Genomic DNA, 20,156 nt, shown 5'->3' with positions numbered 1-20,156 from the left:
CATGCTGAGGAGTAAACAAGACACGGGAGCCCTCAGGTCTTTGGACTCCTCGTGCTCACACCTGGGAGCAAGGAAGGGAGAGAACGGTGTGGCTGTCAGTGAGAGATCTCAGGCACATGCAGCGGGAGTAAGAGGTGGCAGTGTAGGCAGCAAGAACTCCTACTTGTATTCTACTCTTCCAGCTACTGGAGGGAAAAATAAAAGCAGAAATTAAATAGAGGAAGATCCCAGATGGGGGAGTCCTGGTACATCTCACTGCTGTGCAAAACAATCAGAGCATATAGGACCTGAGAGATTTCCTGTTTCAGGAATGTTCTGAAAAAGCCTTCCCATAGGAGGAGCGGGGCAAACAACCTCACTAGTTTTAAAATGGCGATTTGTAAGTTTATGAACAGGGTCCTTTGTCCGGATTTCAGCAGAAGACTGAATCTGAGGACCCAGGAGGTCCCTTCCAGTACTATGTATTCACATTTCTACGACTCGAGAAATGTTGTGGGACTCGAGTTAGAGGGTTACGGTGCCAGCTAAAGAGGAGAGAACCTCAGATGGTTGACTCAGACAAGGTGCCAGTGGTTTGGTTATTTTTTACATGTCTCTTTGCTCTGCCAGCTCAGGCTGGAAGGCACATGAAAACCAGGCTCACTTCAATTCTCCAGGCCTGAAGTTAGGAAAAATTATTTTTAAAAAAAGATTGTGAACATTGCAAAACCTGGACTAAAGGCTCAGCTCAGTTGCAGTTCTAAAACCCAGGTGAGGATACAATTAAGCTCCACTAGCCTAGATCTCATTAAAAACCAGAGCAGATTTAAGGCGGGAGGGTCCCTTTAAATGCACTAATAATCATGCTGTGGTTAGAGCAGCAGAAAGGGAGTTCAGTGAACCAGGTTTTCTTCTCAAAACAACCCCTATTGTCTTGCCCTAGGCCAGATAGCACTTCCCCCATCTGTTCCTCATCTTCCCCATCTGTAAAATGCAGCTCACACTGCTCTCCTAGAGCTGTTGGGAAGACCGTTTGCATGGTGTAGGGAGGCTGCAGACATCTTTACAAAGCGGGCACACTCTGTCCTACCTTTACACATGGAGAGGTGAGGCACAGACAAATTGAAGTGATTGAACCATGATCAAGAGTCACTGACAGAGTCCAGGTTCTTTGACAAACCACATGATCATTCTGTCGGTCCAAAATATGCCCTGCAAAGCCTTACAATGCTCTTGGGAGCCACCATAAGAAAAGATGCTGAAAGCTCAAGTCAGAAAGCAGCTGGTGTCCGAACACCCACTGTCTGCTAGAACAGCATGCTTGGGCAGAAGAGACAACATAGGACCCTATGGGAGTGCAAGAACAGCGTAGCACTGGGAAAGGGTCAGCTTTCCCTTGCAAAGCATGATTGGGTCAAGAACCTCAACACAGAGAGACATGTGTCCCTGCTGGACCAGCCAGAAACTAGTATTACTGAGAGCCTGCGAGACAGAACACAACTGTGCCAGAGGGGAAATGGCACAACTGGGTGAGGGAAAAAAAAATCCACGTCAAACAATAACCCTAAAATAAAGTGGGGCTCCCTAGAGCAATGCTCAGTCATTCACAGATATCCCCAAATACAGAAACATATCTGCTCCCACACCACGGGGGAGTGGATGAGCCAAGAAACACACTGCAATTAAAGGCACACACCATCACCACAAGGGAACAATGCATTCCAACATCTACGTGGCCAATAAGAAAGAACCCCTCCCACTGCAGTTCAAAGCAGCTCATTAGACAGCCATCTGCTGACATGCCTAATCCATCTGGAAAAGAAAAGTGCATGGATTATGGAAACATCCCTTCTCTGGGTAGATGTGGGTCACACAGCTGTGATTAATACCACATCTTCCTCTACATTCCCACTACAGCCCCAGGAAAATGGAATCCACTTCTTTGAACAAAGGGTGAGAATATACTTCTGGCTATAGCCTAACCAGGCTAGCTTGTCCTCCCCTTCTGTGCTGTTATCTCTAGATAGCAACAGCTACAGAATTAGAGGACCTAGATCAACCTATAAAGGGACGGGGTGAAGGCTTTGGAGGAGAAAAGCCAAAGAGAATGGGATAATTTACAAGCAGAATCCCTAGTTTTGCTAGTGCAAACCACAGTGCAATCTTGAAAAGCCGGAGAATAGAAGAGCACAATCCAGAATCTATTGAAAGCCAAGTTACTAATGCGGCTGTGAGAACGTTAAGTGCTTGAGAATGGCATCCCACCAAGAGGCTGTGGTATGCACTGGTATAATAAGGATTCCTGTGTTTTCCAATTTCCTTTATAAAATAAAAAAACCAACAACTATTGTGATTGTGATCAGCCCAACGAACGCTTGCTCGGGAGTCAGATAATTGTCTCTGCTTCAGAAGACTGACATGAAACTAACAGAGGCTGTTTGTAAAGGGCCAGTACATTGGATTTCTTGATCCAATGCTACCAAAACATGTAGCTTTTTAAACCTGGAGGAAATCTATTCCCAGTCCCAATCCTGAGTTATCAGCTTGCTCCCATCTAACCTTTGGGCAACAGATATCAAGTCATTATTTGAACTGATCACTCATCATTCCTAAGAAGCATTTGCACACCAAGACTAGCGAGAGGCTGGGGGAAAATTCAGTTACTCTGTGCAGATATGGGAATTAAAGAAGCCAACTGAGATGCATGGTGTGTTTATCTGCACCCAGCATGCTTTCCCAGCTGATGTGTGTTTCGTGGTAGTGCTGTAAGCGAGCAACAGAAGATCTGTTTGTGCTCATGCATTCCCAAGCAGGGAGGAGTGAAGGGCTCTCACCAATTTCAGCCTCCACAGATTGAGTGACAACCATGCATCAAATAATCTATCTAGGAAGGCTCCACTCGAAGGCCAACATCTGCATTTCAGAAAGTGACACTGCTTTTATCAGGGAGATGGGGGAGCACTAGGGATAGGAGAAGGCAAAATGCACAAGACAAGGAAAGAAAGACTAGGGAGCAGGCAGGAGGTTTGAGTGCCCATGGAGAGATGTGGAAAGCTACAAGATGGAGCCAAACATCCCAGGAGGGCCTATGTGTCTCTTATCAGTGTCACTTTATAGTGAAGAAGGAAGGCTGCTAGTAGAAGGCTGCTTGGTGCGCAAGGCAAGGGCAGGGTCACAAATCACACATCATTGCACTTGCTCTCCCCATCCACACTCCCCCCTTTCCTACGGTACCTGGCTTCAGTGACGCTGGCAATGTCCATTCCCAGGAAGTGTGGCTTCGGCAACGTAGTGACAAAGTGCAGGTTCAAAGGGTTAAAAATCCGCACCGTACCATCAGCGCAACCACAGAAGATGTAGTCGTGGTTCACAGAGATGCAGTTCGCCACAGTTGTCTGAGAAGATGACAAAAATCAACCCGGATGAGTGGGTGGGTCTCGCTCTCAAAACTGCCATGTAAATAACAGCACGCAATGCACTTGAAACCAGCAAGGACCGAAGCGAAGTGAAATGAAATGAGGCCAGTTTAAGGAAAAGCCTGATAGCTGGATTTTCTTGCTGAGGTGCACCCAAGCCAAGGTCTGCTGCAGGGTCCACTCAGTGAGTCAGAAAACCGTGACAAGGGCCCACTCCGCTCGCTGGTGTAAACACATGCAGCTCAACAGACCTCAGAGGAGCTATATGGATCTACACCAGCTGGAAATCTGGCCCTGTAGGGGACTCCTGAGGGGAGACGTTCAGCACCATTGACTGGGTCTAGCTCCACATGAGTGCATGAGCATGCTTCCTGGTACAGAGGGGGCAAAGGTGAGAGATGTGGAATTGTTCTGCTCTCTGGTGAGATTTGTCCAAATGGCAGGAAATGAAAGAGAAATGAGGTGAGGTCAGAACAAACGCTTCATTCTCACTTACTGTGAAGCTGTCTGTGTTCTGAGCAGAAGTGAAAAAGGCAGATTATAGAGAAGAAAGAGAAGAAGAGAAGACAGGTTTCACTTGAGGAAACATGGAAAGGTTTTGCCCTGGTTTGAATACCCTGGATCCATTTTTTTTTTTTTACAGTTTGTGTTCTCTCCCTTTAATTGAATATAAAATCTTTACCAACAGGCTAGCCTGGATACACTACCAGAAGGGGGAAGAGCAGAATTTTGTTTCGTGGATGGCACTGCAGAGGCAGCTTGCTCTGCCCCTGAATGCCTCCCACACTCTGCTGCTACGCCCTTCTCTCCCCCTGGACAACTCGGGAGTGACATTTATGGGTTCCCAAAAGAAGCCATATCCAGCCTTTGCACAGCCACAAGGACACATCACAATGAAGGGCAGAAGTTTATCAGGAATTAGAGCATCTCCTACACAAAAAGCCCTTTTCCAACTGGCCTTTAAGCAAAAAACTCCCCAGGCTCTGGTGTCCCTAGCACACACTGCTGCTCTGTGCCATGCTTTAATGGAAAACATTAGAAATCATAAAGCAGCAGAAGTTGCCAGCACTCCTCGCAGGTCAGCAACTCTCACGGTTAACAATAGCTTGTGGTCTCTAATGACCCCTCCCGTTCCTCCCTGCATGTCAGTGGGCACTGAAGTCCATGGAGCGCAGACCCAGAACTCACCCTCAGCTCTACCCACTTGTCCAGCAGCCTCTTTTCATTGAATTCACACAGGAGGCCAGAAGAGGTGATGCAGAAAGTGCTGTCTGCTTTTTTACCCCGTCCACAGGCAACATCTGTGAAGAAATTGTTCCTCAGTTCCCCCAGCAAACCGGAGCGCCCTAGCAAGGGGACGGTGGCATTCACCTACCAAAAGAAATAACCTGTTAGAGAGAGAGAGAGAGAATCCAAGACAGCCCCCGCTCACTGCTTCTTATTCTGTCCCCAGCACTTACCTTGGAGGTTTTGCTGTCATCCAGGTACCAGAACTTGATGTGGCGGTTGCCAGCTGTGACGAAGTAACTGCAATCCTCTGAAAATGACACTGCTGTCACTTTGCTGGACACCTTGTTGGCTGCCACCACAATGTTTTTCTGGAAAGACAATTGTTTCAGTAGCTCAGGTGTCTTACCCAATACCTTTGTATAAAAAGGTTCACTTCAGCTACTGGTGTTATGCATGGCAGCCACAGATTCAAAGTCTGTCTGAACACAGGATGGGAGGATGAACCACCAGCTAAAAACCTTCTGCTACCAGAGCTGTCCCATCCATAGGATGGTCTGGGGTGGCTACCCCAGGACCCGTACTTTGGGGGCCCCCGCAATGGCTGCCTCAATCATCCAGTGGATGGGACCCACAGGGCTCAGACCAGCCTGAGGAATTAAATGGGGGTACTTGGCATGGAGCGGCAGCTGGGGCACAGCCCCCCTCACACTCTCTGTGGTGGCGGGAGCCAGAGCAACCCAACAGCTCTCTCTGCCCTGCCACCATCTCTCAGCCTGCTGTGCTCCACTTCACCAGGGTAGCGGGAAGTGGACATCCTGGCCCAGGCCCCACCCATTCCGCTCCCGAGTGATGCAGGGCTCAGGGGAGCAGAGGGACGCAGGCTGGGGTGCTCTGCTTCCCACTGCTGTGCTGAACGCAGGGGGTCCAACCCCTGCTGCTACCCCACGCCAGGCCTTCCTGTAATCCCCTAAGTCACATAACTCAAGGGAGGGGGCACAAGGGGAAAGAAAAGGAGTGAAGCAGGGACAGGAAGAGGCAGGGTGGATGCCCTGGGCCCTATGCTCCAACCCCAGAGCCAGCTCTGTCCACTACTTATGGTGCTCTGGCAGTTTGGACATCATGCTTTTACATTCAGACCTGCTGCTACATTGTCTCAGCCACATAATGGTTCCTGTGTCATTTGTGCCTAGAGTAAAACGGTCATCTGCACCTTGGCTATTTCATAGTCCCAGGACACACAGAACAAAACAGACTTCCCATTCTAAACGCTGAAAGCACACGCAGGCCAACACTGGCTGGAGGTCTTCCAGTCCTCGGTCAGCAATGGGCATAGCACTTGGAATGGGCAGTAGGCACTTTCAACAGGAAAATACCATCAATCGCTGCCATGTCCCAGGCAGACAGAAGTCACAGGGCAAAACAAGAGGTGAACATGCTGCTTCTGGTCAGCCTCGGGGAAAAGAGACAAGAGCACCCACACCTGCTGTGATTCCTCTCTTCATGCACATGAAATAACCAAGGGAAGGGGGGAATAGAAAGGGGTATTTTCTGAGCATAATGATTAGATTGCAGGGGTTCCCTTTCCATCAGCATGGGGAAGGAATGTTACTTCCATGGGTTAGCAGCAGAGAGGAGATTCAAAGATCTTGCCACTCTCTTCTCTTGGATTTAAATTCTTGATCTATTTCCTGCAGTACTCAGTGGTCAGCCAGCCACTCACTCTGATCAATGGTTCCATTCCCCATTCCTCTCTCACAAAGCCATAAGCCCCACTTCCCCCTTCTTTCCACTAGCAGCACTCCAAGCTACTCAGCCCTTGGCTCAGAAGCCATCTCACTTAGCTCAGATGCTCATTCCAAAAGGCTTCTTGGAGATCAGCAGCAGAGCGCTGTCAGAGGTACCAGGGACTGGAGAAAGCAAGCAGCAACTCAAGCCCCAGACTCAGGGGCCTGTTGTACAACTTCTCCCCAAATAAACTAACAGGAAATGCTGCTGGAGCTCTTTCTGTCCTCAACACCTGGGCGGCTGCTGTGGCCTCTCTCCAGTTGGAAACTGGGGAGCACCTCAGACAACAGTTGGTTGCTTCAGCTTGACCAAACTTCTGGGTCATTCTCCCAGACTGGAGGATGGAGATATCACACCAGCCATTCCTATAACCCCATGCCTGAGAAACGATGGCCTTTTGGTTGCCCTGTGACTTGGGAGATCTGGGTTCAGTTCCTGACTCCGTCACTGACTGCCCCTGTAACTTTGGGCAAGAATTCTGGAAGACGTGCTTGAGCCAAACAAGTCACAGGGCTCAACACAAGAGTAACAGGGTGAAGTTTAATGGCCTGTGATGACCTAGAGGTCCCTTCTGGCTTGACCATCTTGGGCCTTGCACAATGTATCTTTTCCGACCATTAAACTGATCTTCTTGCACACTTACCTTCCATGACCACACGTTGACAATCATGTCATGCTGGTACCCCACTGAAACAATGTACTTGGAGCTGGGGGAGAATGCCACACAGGCCACGCCATATTTGTGTTCTTGGAGCTCCGCCACCTGGGTGCGTTCAGCCACGTCCCACACGCGAACGGCTGGCATGTGCCCACTCTGAAGGGGTGAGTCAGAGACAAAGAGCAGTGATAAGGCTAGTTGTGATGGATTCAAATATGCAACATCCCCACACATTTTCCCCAAGCACACATAGCTTGGAAGTCAATCCAGCACTAGAGCACAGCTCAACCTTTGGATGTTCTTTGGCTTGTTTGCAACAAGTGTAATGAATTTGCTGATTTAAGTAGATAACTGAACGGGGTAATATTAAATTAAAACCCAAGACAAGAGAGTGAATCAATATTTTCCACACATCTGTTTTCTGCAATGGAAACTAGTAACTCATAGTGACACTTAGAGGTCCCAATAGCTAGGTGTTCACACCACAAAAACTTGACACTGTCACATTCGTTCACAATTTCTTTACAGAAGACCACAGGAAATCAGCAGTCTTCCCTTTTCCAAAGGTAGCCACTCCACACTAGATTTGAAGTGCATAGGAAGAGCTGTGTTTGGGGGAAACGTACTCCTCTTCTTGCTGCTTTTGTTTTGTGGATAAACAGTCTCTTCAGATGTCAATGCAGCATCTTTTGCCAACACTAAAGCTGTGTACACTTAAAAGTTTAAAGTGCAGCTGTGGCAGCACTTCAAACTGAAAGTATGGTCACCCCACGAGCACTGGGAGAGAGCTTTCCTAGTGCTCTGTGTAAACCACCTCTGCAAATGGAGTAACTACCAGCCGTAGACCGGTTCACATTGGCATGTTACAGAACTGTAACTTGCTGCGCTCGGAGGTGAGGGGGAATGTTTTTCACATCCCAAGCCAAAAAGTTACAGCACTGTCAAGTGCCAGTGTAGACTTGGACTTAGTGTTCCTGAAAAATCATTTATTTTGTTATTTAAAAGTGAAAGAGCAAGTACAAGACAGGCAGAAGTCCTTGCCAACTACATGATTAATAGGCAAACCCTGCTCAACAGCTTCCTCAGGATATCACATCCTGTCAAAAAGTAGCTTGCAAGATAGGATCTCCATGGCAACAAAGCAAAGTGGTTATCTTTTCCAGTAAGGGTGAAGCAAGTCACTTGCTTATGTGCAGGGATGACATGCTTGATTGAAAATCTAAGCCTCAGAAACATGAACACATTTAATGGACTTGTTTTGCAGCTTTACCTACAGTACAAATGGCCTGGAAAAGCACAGTGGTCAGATTTTAATTTATTCAAGCTCAGCTTTCACCCAGTTGACAGAGTTCTGTCCTCAAGGTTACAGTCAAGATGGTACAAAAGTCAATACAGTTACCCTGCAAAACCCTCACACTAGGTAAGTAACCAACCTCTAGATCTTCAGCCCCCAGAGACTTTAACAAATTGAATACACTTTAAATAATTGAACGGATGCTACCAGCAGTGAGCTCTATCAACTCCCACGGGACAAGCAATTTATTCCTATATGGAAAGCCTCCATCTCCTCAGCATTTGAGACACTCAGACCAGAGCTAACACATACAGAGGGATGAGACTCTGTTCTCACGCAAGAAAACCCAGCCATGCACCAATTTAGAGTCATTAGGCAGAATCAGTGCACTTATTCTGCAAGATTTAGACTTCACAAGCTAAACACTCTTCAGTCACCTGTCACCAGGCAACTGCAGAACTTCCAGGGCAGCAGGGGGGTTTAGACTTAGTGCTGCTACCAGGAGGTGGCGCTACAGGACAAGACAAACACTCAAAATTAATGTTTTTGAGAAGACACATAGAAATAGCTGTAAGGTGTGTCAAAAAGGTAAATTACACACTGTAAAACAACTCATGAAATAAAAATGTATCATTTTAATGCAATTTCTACTGTTGTTCTTCAGCAAAAAGTTTCAGATAAAAAAGCTGTGTGTTATGTCAGTAGGAAAATAATCTTTACATTTTTAATTATGCTCTTCCACTCCTCAAGGGTAGGGGGAAGCGAGGAGTAAAATTGGTGTTTTACCCACCAAATTTTTTTAAGGATTTCCAAAAAAAAAAAAAAAGTCTGAATTTTCATTTTGAAAATTTTCATTTAAAAATGAAACTTCCACCAAAACAAAAATTATTTTGTTCCAAAAACAAACCCAAGAGGATAATTTTGAGCCAGCTCTGCTCTGTAGGTATAAACCCCACTGGTAAGTGTCTGTTACAGGTCCTCCTTTGTGTCTGATCCATAAGAGAGAAGTCTGTCACAGCCCAGCTAACAGGCTAACTTCACCAGGCTAACTTGGTCAACACACTGGATATTGAACCAGGGACATCAAGAGCTAAAAGCATGAGCTTGAGCCAGAATGCTCCCGCTGAGCCTGTAACACACTAGTGCAGGGTGAATAACTGATTTTCAGTTTAAGGGATAATAAAAAAAAATCCTCCATATTTGTCAGGGCCACCCAAAACTGCAAGCATTAGATTTTCTTACTGAAGTGAAAAAAACTCGGAGGGAGGGGAATCATTTCAAGTTAAAATATTTAATTCAAGCTGAAATGAAATATTTCACAATAGGGTGTTTTACCCTTTTGTAGTTTTTTTAATTAAATATAGATTCATTTCAAAATGAAATGTTGTTTTGAAGCAAAGAATCAAATGTTCTGACTTTTTCAGAATTTTCTTCCCTTTTTTTGCTCTGAAACCATTAGATAAATTTGACTCAACCCTGCATTTTTCAGTTTGACAAAAACAATTTGCCTAGTTCTACTCATATCCTCCAAGAACTGGGCACAAGAGAGGGACTGGTGACACACATTCACCAGTAAGTTACAACACACTGGAGTTGGATGACAAGTAGTCAGAGACGACGAGAGCAAGCTGAGCATGATCCAAAGGGGACAGGGTGACATTTGTGTGTGTTTCTAGCATCTAACAACTGCAAATTCATTACATGTACAGTATGTACCTTGCACTTCTAACAAAGCACAGACCCCACAATACAGTCATCACTCTTCTCTCTTTGAGCACCTGCTGCCAACAACAATGCATGAACTGCCAAACCCGTAAGCACTGGCCCCTTTATCACTACTCTGCAAGCTCCCACTCTTTACTACATTGTAACAATCTTGGTTCACTCCCTGAAATCCTATGGGATACAACCCTAAACTCAATCCAGCCACGAGAAACTTCCTGTCCCCATCCCTTCCTTGCTCTTTCCCCTATGTCAATAGGTGTAGCGGAGTCAAATATCCTCAGCTAATCTCCATCTTGTCCTTGGCACAAGGAGTCTCTTCCAGGAGATTCACTTGCCTCAATCTGTGCAGAGGAAACGTTTGGAAAATCTTCCCATATGAGCTCAAGGAGACAACCAGTACCGAGTTAGGATGATGCTCAGATAAATCAGTGAGCAAGAGCCAAAACCACATTTCCCCATATACAGGCAGTATAGAGGCACAGTTAAGATCTCTCTTTGGACATCCTTTGGGCAAAAACCCTGCCAAAAAGGATAAACGATTTAATGAAACCTAAGGCCCCACGCCACACTTCTCCTCACACACAGCCCATTTTCCTCTCTACAGCAGCCACACTTCTTCCCAGTCTGCAATGGGATGGCCTGCAGACATGTCCCTGTTTGAAACAATTTTCAACACTTACCTCTCCAGTAACCAAGTACTTTCCATCAGGGGAGAAAGCAAGAGCTGTGATCGTCTTCCTAAAAAAGAGACAGGAGAATACTGAAGTGGTGCCTGTATCCAATTACACTTTGGTCTACCATGAGTGGGGAAGGTGAGCAGATGTCTCCATATTTTTGAAACTGTCCCAATATTAGGGGCTTTGTCTTATATAGGACCTACTATCCTCCATCCTGTTCCCACGCGTCACACTTGCCATCTGGTCACCCTGGGGCAGGAAGGTGGGATGACTGAGAAGAGGTTCATAGCACATGCAATAACTTGCCAATAGCTTTGTTTCTCCCCAGGTTGAACACTTGCATTCCCTGCAGCTCAAACTCTTTCACTGGGTCTGCAGCACAGAAAGGGTTCTACAGCTACGGGCGTATGGAACTCTGACACCTGCTTGCCAACTAGACAAGTCAGTCAGTCCGGGTCCAAACTAGGGCTACACCTCAGGGAAAGAATAATTCAAGCCCAACAGAGTTCAAGTACAACATCCTCCACGGAATGTAGTATTTATGAGATTCTCCCTAGCGATCATGGATAAAACCTTCTCCTCTAGGGCACAGACAGTAGTCCCATGCCAGTGACTCTTGCTTGGGGGAGTTTAGGACTCAGGGAGCACTGGGCGCCACTCCCCAGCAGCGCTTACAGTTCACTAGAGCCAGAAAAAGGACTCCCAAATTCAACTCTCCATTAACACAAGGCCAGCTGTCTGCGTATCTCTGAGCTTCACTCACCTGGAGCTGTTTACAATGTGATGTTGCTTATTTTTCCTAGGGTTGAAGAGCACAACGACACACCTAAAAGGAGAGGACAAAACAAAAAAAAAGACGTTGACAGACCAGCCTCCGGGTATCACAATGTGCTCTATCCCCTCGTCCTTGGCAAAAGGAGAAAGGGCAGCCTGGCACATCTGTCCCACCCCTACCCAACTAGCTGGAAAACACAAAGGGAGGTTGGGGGATCATAAATCATTCCGCTGTGGAATGCCATAAATAATCACCTTTCCAGAAGCCAGGAGCTCTGAATCTCTTACAACTCACAAGCCAGAAAGAAAGGAAGGTCAGTTAGGAACGTCAATGCGGCTGCCCCATGATTCTGTCCCTTCTCCTCAGATACAAGTGATCCTACATTCTGGGCACATGAGCAGTTCAGATTCTGCCCTCCTCTTGTCCCTGTACCTCCACCCAGGCCCTGAATGTCAGGGCAATGACTGGGACTAGCTCAGCATGGCCCCAGACAGGAATAATCATTTGTGTGGCATGGCTCTTGCTAATAGCACAGACAAGACAGAAAAGGCCTCAGTTTGGACCAAAAGAATGTTAGCCAGAAAACAAGAGGCACAGTGCAAGAGCCCACTCGCTTGGAAGACAAATGAAAAAATAATTAGCTTCCTCTAGGGCTGTCAAGAAATCAGCCAGCAGGAGGTATCTAGAAACAAACAGTGGTGACCATCTCCCCTTGATAATCAATATACATTATATATAATCACCTCCACCACTAGCTTAAGGTCCACCAATCTGGAGTAGCAGGAAAGGGGAAATTCCCCCTAAGATTACTGACAAAGCCAGGAGTCTCACCCTTAGTGTGTCTTGACAACTGCTGCCACACAAGACTGGGTATGTCCAGGATACATTATCTCCCCTTCCCCACCCTCCACCAGTGAAAAACCCTCAGGATCATTTTCAACACAGGACAGAAATGAACACATCTCTGCCAGGGCCTCATCACATAACATAGGAGCAAAGGAACCAACCCAGTGAAAAGTCAGGCTCTCAGAATCAAAAGGCTTGCTACTGTCCAGGAAATATGACAATTCTTAGCAATAAGATGATCCTCCTTCTCAACTGGAGAGCAATTCATTCCCTGCATGGAACTGTGCTAACAGCACCTTTAAAGAACTTGTGATGCGGCAGGGCAGCTCCCGAGAACTGCACTTCTCTCTTCCCCCTCTGAATTCCCCTCACTTGGTCTGACAGGGCTGCATGCCAGGAGCAGTGCAAGTTATGAAATGGAATAGACACCATCAAGAGGTGCAGACACTCCAACACCACAGGCCCATGGCTGCTGCCTGATGCTGTTGTACTCAATCAACATCACTGCCTCAAAGCAGACACACGCCACCATAGCTCACTGAAGCTTTAACCTCTAACTAACCAAGCTTGCAAATCATCAGCTTCCTCTGTTCCTTCCAGTGCAAGTTGCCACTCAATGTTTTCCTCCAAAGGTAGCCTGTGTGGCTTCTACACATTCTAGCCATGCCCAAGTAAAATACATCTGCTGTTCTGATCATACAGGCATGCACCAACATTCACTGGTCTATTAGTGGGGCAGTTCTAATGGTACAGGTAACCTGGGCAACCAGCAGTGAAAGTGTTTTAAGTGATTAAGAGTAAAAAGCACAGAAGGATCTAATTTAACCTGACCAGTCACACCAGTTTCAAGTCTGATCTACTCGCTTTGATTTCCACAGAATGTAAAGAAAGTAGGTGGTCTGTGACCCATTAACAATTCAGGGACAGTTAAGCCCTCATATTATGAGCCATGAAACAGTACATAAGCAGATGGGAAAATCCACCTAATCCTCAGCTTCCAGCCAATCAGAAAAACAAGAGAGAAATCCCACTGTACGAAGCAAGATAGGCTTAATGGACCAAAGTCATTCCTTGTGCAACGCAGAATTATACCCTGGAGAATTTTGGGTCCATTACGCTTTGGAGAACATTATGGAGAATTGAAGGTAAATGTGATATCCAGGTAGAATCACTTCTATGCAGCAGGTTTTAAGGTATTAAGTTCCTTTGTGTTATATGGTTAAGGACATTTACTTGAAAACAGGACCTTTGGGTATGTTCATACCTAAGCTACTACAGTGGCTACAGGGTGTCAGTGTAGACACCACCTATGCCAACAGGAAGGGTTCTCCCACTCACACATGTAATCCATCTCCCTGAGACATGGTAGCTAGTTTGATGGAAGATTAGCACTTTTTACACCAGGCATTAGGCCAGCATACCTACATTTCTCAGCTAGGTGCATTTTTCATGCCCCCTGAAGGTATAGCTATGAAATTCTAAGTGTATACTAATCCTTTGCGTTTTCTCTAAGAAACAATCTAAAAATTAAAGACATGCAAGAACACAGCATGATCTAAGAACCAAGCAGGCAAATCAATAAATAAAGCATTTCCGAGAATAGACCAGTAAATGGGTGGGATCCTGGATTTTGCTGTTATTCTTAACCTATGCAACTGAGCCTGTAGTTATTTACGAACAACCTTAAGTCTTAGACCTCCAGAGGAGGCTATTCCCAGAGATTCTCTCTGCAGAACTTCCTGGCTGCTCCTTCTAACTCTTTTCCCTCAGAGAGGCTCAAACTCCTATGCTGAGGCAGCTGCTAACGAGTCCCGCCATCATGCCAGCCGGCTAGACAGTCAGCCAAATTGTTCCTGACCTTCCTACAAGGTTTTAACACCTAATAGGCAGTCACAAGAAGATTTTTTAAAAATAACTCCTAAGTGTATCCATCAAAATATGTGAGCACATACTCCCACCACACATACCCCACGGCCAGTTAGAAAGGAACACGGCATATCTTGTGCTACACTGCCAGAGGGCTGAATTGCACAAACGCTGTATTTCATGACAGTCCTGTCACACTGTTATAAAGACTCCACCCAACTTTTAGGCTGTTTTAACCAACAATGCAAATGAACTGAAGTTCATTATATGGCAGTGATGCATGTTACAAACACAAGCCTGGGAGCCAGAAAGTCCTGCATTCTCATCTGGCTCTCATTCTGAATCTTGCTGCAGCCTTAGGAACTTCTCTAGCCCCCCTCTACACTGGATTGCTGCATCCTTTCAAAAGGGTAAAAGTTGCAGTTAAAAGAATAATGAGTAAAGTGGCCACTGTGGCTACATTTACCTAGTTTCTGCTACCTGGCTCACTCTGTCTCCACACTGCAGTCCCTCCAACCCTAGGAGCACAGCATGTTGCAGTTTTGCTGAAGACCGTGTTCAAATGTCTGCCGGTGACAGGGGAGGGATCACGTGAGGATTACCTGTTCTGGTTCCCTCCCTCTGGGCCTGGGGCATCTGGTATTGGCCACTGTCGGCAGACAGGATACTGGGTTAGATGGACTTTTGGTCTGATCCAGTATGGCCGTTCTTATGTTCTTCAACAGCTTCCCAAAGCAGGGTTTGTGGAGAGCCTATAAAGTACTCAGTGACTGTGCAATCTACTAATAAAATACATTGCTCAAGTCAATACAGGAAAATAGAAATTGCTATACGATGACAGATCACTGGTCCACCATAAGATGACCTGGTCATCATTAATCCTGAGATATATCATTCAAGTTTGCCCTAATGAATTTCACTGTGTCAATAGTTCACAACAAGCTTCCATCTAGCATTCAGCATGTTTCATTTTTGTAAGATTCTGTTTGCTCAGTATTCTGCTACCAGTGGATGGAAAAATAGTGTTGATATTTTCCACACTTCATCCCCACTTCAGTTGGGTCAAGTCTATCAAACCATCACTTTTTCTAGTGCCCTTATCAGTTTCTGCTGATATTTCTCTCTGACATTTAAAAAAAAAATTCCCTAACAATTATATTTCTGAGGAAGACTTTCTACATGTGTCCCTCTGAAAGCTCACAGACCCAGAGAAAACAAACAATAGATCTGAAATGCACTGTTTCCATGCAATGGAAGACTTACTCCACTGTCTGATGATTGTTTAAAACAGGAGTGTCCAAACTTTTTTCAAAGAGGGCCAGATTTGATGAAGTGAATATGCGTGAGGGCCGACCATTTTGCCTGACATTCTTTGAACCATTAAAATTAAATGCAAATTAACTATTTTATGCAAAGTTTATTGCAAACGGCATGCTTTTCATTTCGTCACATGGATGACAAATCTAAACAGGTGTTAAATCACTCTGCCTTTCATATCTGAAGGCCAGATGAAAAAAAAATCCAGGAAGCTGCAATATATGTCAGGAATATTGTAAAGTACATTACATATTATTGGTAATAAAGGTTGTCTGTCAACTTCTAAGTTCAAAAAATATGAACAGGAACATAACACCAAGTATACATGTTGTGTCCAAATATATTTATAACTGATTTAGACCAACTGACATTAACTGAGATTTTACAATGTATTCATCTCAATACATATGGATTCGTTGGGGGGCCATAAAGGATAGATATTGCCAAATTACCTGGGGGGCCGTATTAAACCGGAACACGGGCCGCAATTGGCCCGCGGGCCGGACTTTGGACATGCCTGGTTTAAAAGGTCAACATTATTAACTAGCTCACTGATGATCATTTTAGCAGAAGTATTCAGCCACTCGACAACTGTGGGTGGCATTTACACAGATTAACTACATCACCTTCTCCTCCCAGTTTGAACACTAGTTTGATGTCAGAACCATTTATGAAACTATTTACTGCTGAGTGGCAACATTATTGCTGCCTACGTTGTGCCCCAACCAACTGGGTATCTAGCTTCTTTGCTGACTGGTTCCTAAGAACCGATTTTATTTCTAGGGCTAGGGCCTTACCATTCCTAGCAGCAACATGTAACCATGAACTTTGGCTTTAAAACAAAGAAATCAAAAAGTGCTTTGGAATAAAAAAGGTGTTATTTTGACACCTTGTTTTTTTCCAAAGGAGCCCTCATGTGAGGTAGTAATTGGTTCTTGAGGCACAGAAGAGTTGATACATCTCCATCACCAACAGGCCCTCTTGGAAGTCTCTTCCAGAGCCGCTGGACTTTCACCAGCAGAGATGGCAGGGAGCCACTTTGGAGTTGCTGGTGTGTAAGTGGGAGAGGCTGAGGCTGTTTATCGCCAACGTGCTGCCAAAAAACTCTCCAGACCTATTTGCATTGTGCACATTCTATGTGTACTGGGGATCAGTGCAAAAGAGGGTTATCATGAAATCTCCAGAGAAGAAACAGGCAGCTTTGGCAAAGGGAAAAAACAAAGAAGCCGTTTCCTCAGGTTAAATTTAGGAGTGGACTGGAAAGGAACCAGACGTCACTATCTCATTTACACATAGCATCTGACTCACCAAGTCACCAGCACTCCCCTACACACGCATACCATCTCCTCCCCCCATAAACATACACACATTTCTTCTTACTCTGCTCCTACCAGTCACACTTCTCTTTCTTCTTCCCAAATCCCAGTCTCCCTCCGTATTTCATTTCCTTCTCGTTATCCTCACATCTGTTCCCTAGCCATCTCTCTAGTCTCTGCTGCTGCCCCTTTTCCCAATTCTTCCCATTATTCCCCAAACTAATACAAAGCAGATTTCTGCAAGAAATCCATTTTCTTCCTCCTTCCCTTCCTGCCTACTCACCCCCACCCTGCTTAGGGTGTCTGAAAAAAAAAAATCAGACAATTATGGAGTTTCTTTCCAAAGCTATTCATCAACTCTGCTTTGCTTTATTTCGCAGGACAGAAGACTAGAGGAAGAGTTCATGGCACAAGTTCCTTCCTCCCAATCAAAGCCAAATCTGAACTGAAAACTAAAGTGGCAGAGAAGAAAGCAAGCTCTATTCAGACACCATTCAAACCCTAGCTCCTCCTGGCTCCTCTTTCTGAATATTATCCCCCTGCCCTCACACACTCCTGCAAGAGTAAATGAAGAGAACAAGTGGCCCCATTAATTTCTCACTGTTCACTTCTATGACTTCTTGCTCATTCACTGCTCTTCAGAGCACTCCCATCTTCCCCCGCCCCAACAAAGTATAATAGTTTCCTCCTTCACAAAAACACATCCCAAAGCCTTGATGAGAACCAAATTTTCCACCCTGTGCTCTGTGTCAGGAGAATCTTGATCAGATTAAGATGGTGTCAGTAAAAGCCCGTGATAATTTTCCATGTGGCAATATTCCCTGCCAACAAGTTTCTTTAATTCACGGCCAAAGCTGTGAGGGGGTTAGCTGTGATGGGTTGTGTCGTGGGGAGGATGTGCACACACATCACATGTGAAATACCTATTCATCTATGTCAGTGAAAGGGAATTGGAGGGGAAGGGCAGATCTGTGGAGAGATTAAGCCATGGGAGTCACAGCATAAGCACAAGGTGCCCTGGAGCTCATTGCATCATATTAGTGGCAGGGAGATTTGCTGGCGGAGAATACAGGTTGAACCTCTCTAGTCCAGCACTCTCTGGTCCAGCAACATCTGTGGTCCGGCAAGTTAGCTGGATGTTATCATGGGTGTGGCCAAGTTTCCCTCGTCCCATAAAATCTGTTTATAGCCGCAAGTCCTGGATCTCAGTGTTCTGTGCTGTTATTTAGCTCTAATTTACACCTAAGCATCTTCTAAGAGGCCAGTAAGCAGTGGAAGCATTGATAATAGACAGGTCCCGTGGGTGCCAAACTAGAGATGTTAAATCCCTACCACCAAGATGGTTGCACCACAGAAGGGCTACAGTTAAATTCATGCTGCACACTTCTGAGACCAAAATAGATTAGCAGGAAAAAACAGCTAAATAAGAAGGCTGGCACAAAACAAAGGGATTCATTGTATTTTAAAAGTTGCTAAGCTCATGAATTGGAGATTACATGTTGTTAAGCATGAGAATTGTATGAAAGGGCAGTAAGGCTCCCAGAGGGAATGTATTGTTTTAAAAGTCTAGATGGCACAGCAGAGAACATCAGAGAGCAGGTCCTGCTCCATCTTCACCATATCTTCTGGTTGCATCTCTGAACCTGTCACAGCCTCATCTCAGCTTTGTCTGGACTGAACGTCTAGCAACTCACTCCCATCCATGCTCCAATCTCCCTTAGACACTGAACTAAGGCAGCTGAGGTAGAGACCTAGAGCTGTGAGTCTTCAGCACATTGACAGCACCAAAGCCCAAACACTTCTCACAAACTCTCCTAACGCCACCTACCACACGCTGGCAAGAGGGGAAACCAAGATGGAAAGCAGTGGAAATCCACAGTAGGAGGCTACTGGGGAAGAGGAACAACTGCCCTACAACTCTCTTTGAGAACGCTCAGGGAAGAGCTGTGCAACCACACAGCAGCACCATCCACTCTTGCTGAAGTCAGCTGGCCTGCAGACCACCCCTCATGACCAAGCAGAGACACAGCAGAAGATAAGATTTAAAATAAGTCGTTTGCCCCACTTGTACCTGGAAAGGGAACATTCGCCCATATCAGCCATTTTTGGCCCCAACAACTTGGATCTATCCGGCAGAAGGGTTTCCATCAGAACGTCACTATGTATGGTCACAAGATACATCCAACTGAAGGTGGCAGGCCCAATCATTCCCTAGCACCCTCGGCAATGCATGACCAGATACAGAAAATATGCCCCAGTGGGAAACGCCACTTTTTAAGCTTACATAAAACAGCGTTTATTTTTGGAAGCAACTTTGGGAACCTTCTTCCTTTTTCCTCTAAGCACCTCAGATGACTGCCCCGCTAGCCTTGTGGGGAACCTCCTTGACTATGCTTACCCCTTCCCTCACCAGCCCTACTATTACAAAGAGCTACTCTTAGCAGCACTTCCAGACTCAATGGTAGATGCAAAGCTGTCTGAAAAAGGAAAGAAAAACACATACTTTGTAAGGGGAAGGCAGAGCAGAGATGATTTACAGGCCTTGCAGGGAGAACCCCTGCAAAGCCAAGGGCTGTCTCTCCTCTTCCCACCCTCCCTTCTTCTGCAGAATGTGCATAACTCATCCTCTCTCACCGAGAGCTCAGACATTTCCAATACGGGGGTAATGGAGAAATATTCTACATGATTTCTCTCTCTTCACCCCTTCCCTCCACTGGTTAAATGTTCCTTGTTCTGCTGGCTCATGGGATAGCACTCAGCTGCCTCTCCCTATAGAAATTGCTCCCTTTACCCTCATTGGTCAAATGATTTAAGCCAGAATCAAAGAATCATGAAAAATAACAAGAGTTTCCTTCTGGAATGCCAATTCACCTGGATGTTCCTGTAAAGTTCAGGCAGAATGAAAGCTGCACTTTTCTTCAAGATGACCATCAACACTACTATTGCCCCCATTACTGGAGAGGTTAAATATGTGCGTATGTAAATAGCTAGCTACAGATAAGAGGATGATGTTAAGAATATGTAGCACAGTTCCCAGGTTTTGTAGGACCAATAAACCTTCTCTCTGTGTACTGCAAACAGCTTGCACTAGCAACTCTAAGCAGTCCCTAATGAAATGCATACATCACAGGCTCTCTGTAAGTCCATCCAGCTATGCATCTGACCTCTGGGCCAGGTGGGACTGGTAATGGATATTCAGATGTGCAAGAGTCTCCCTTCAACTCCTATAATTAAAAAATGCTGTCATGGTAACGGAGCTATAAAGCAATAAC

The 20,156-nt window shown here is 45.6% G+C and overlaps 1 protein-coding gene across 4 annotated transcripts in view; it reads right to left on the bottom strand.

Annotated features, from left to right (window-relative positions):
- MAPKBP1 (mitogen-activated protein kinase binding protein 1) overlaps positions 1–20,156 on the bottom strand; it is a 128,144-nt gene that overhangs the window by 44,504 nt on the left and 63,484 nt on the right. For all 4 annotated transcript variants that reach the window (XM_075927194.2, XM_075927191.2, XM_075927192.2 and 1 more), the window contains 6 exons: positions 11,528–11,590; positions 10,768–10,825; positions 7,054–7,224; positions 4,856–4,993; positions 4,584–4,766; positions 3,214–3,374 (listed from right to left, as the gene is read on the bottom strand). In XM_075927194.2, the coding sequence (XP_075783309.2) occupies positions 3,214–3,374; positions 4,584–4,766; positions 4,856–4,993; positions 7,054–7,224; positions 10,768–10,825; positions 11,528–11,590 (774 nt within the window). The remainder of the gene's footprint in view (positions 1–3,213; positions 3,375–4,583; positions 4,767–4,855; positions 4,994–7,053; positions 7,225–10,767; positions 10,826–11,527; positions 11,591–20,156) is intronic.

Source organism: Pelodiscus sinensis, chromosome 5 (assembly GCF_052426305.1).
Source record: "Pelodiscus sinensis isolate ZL-2025 chromosome 5, ASM5242630v1, whole genome shotgun sequence".
NCBI lineage: Eukaryota > Metazoa > Chordata > Testudines > Trionychidae > Pelodiscus > Pelodiscus sinensis.
The sequence above is the reverse complement of the archived record's forward strand: the minus strand, read 5'-3'. Positions and strand labels throughout refer to the sequence as shown.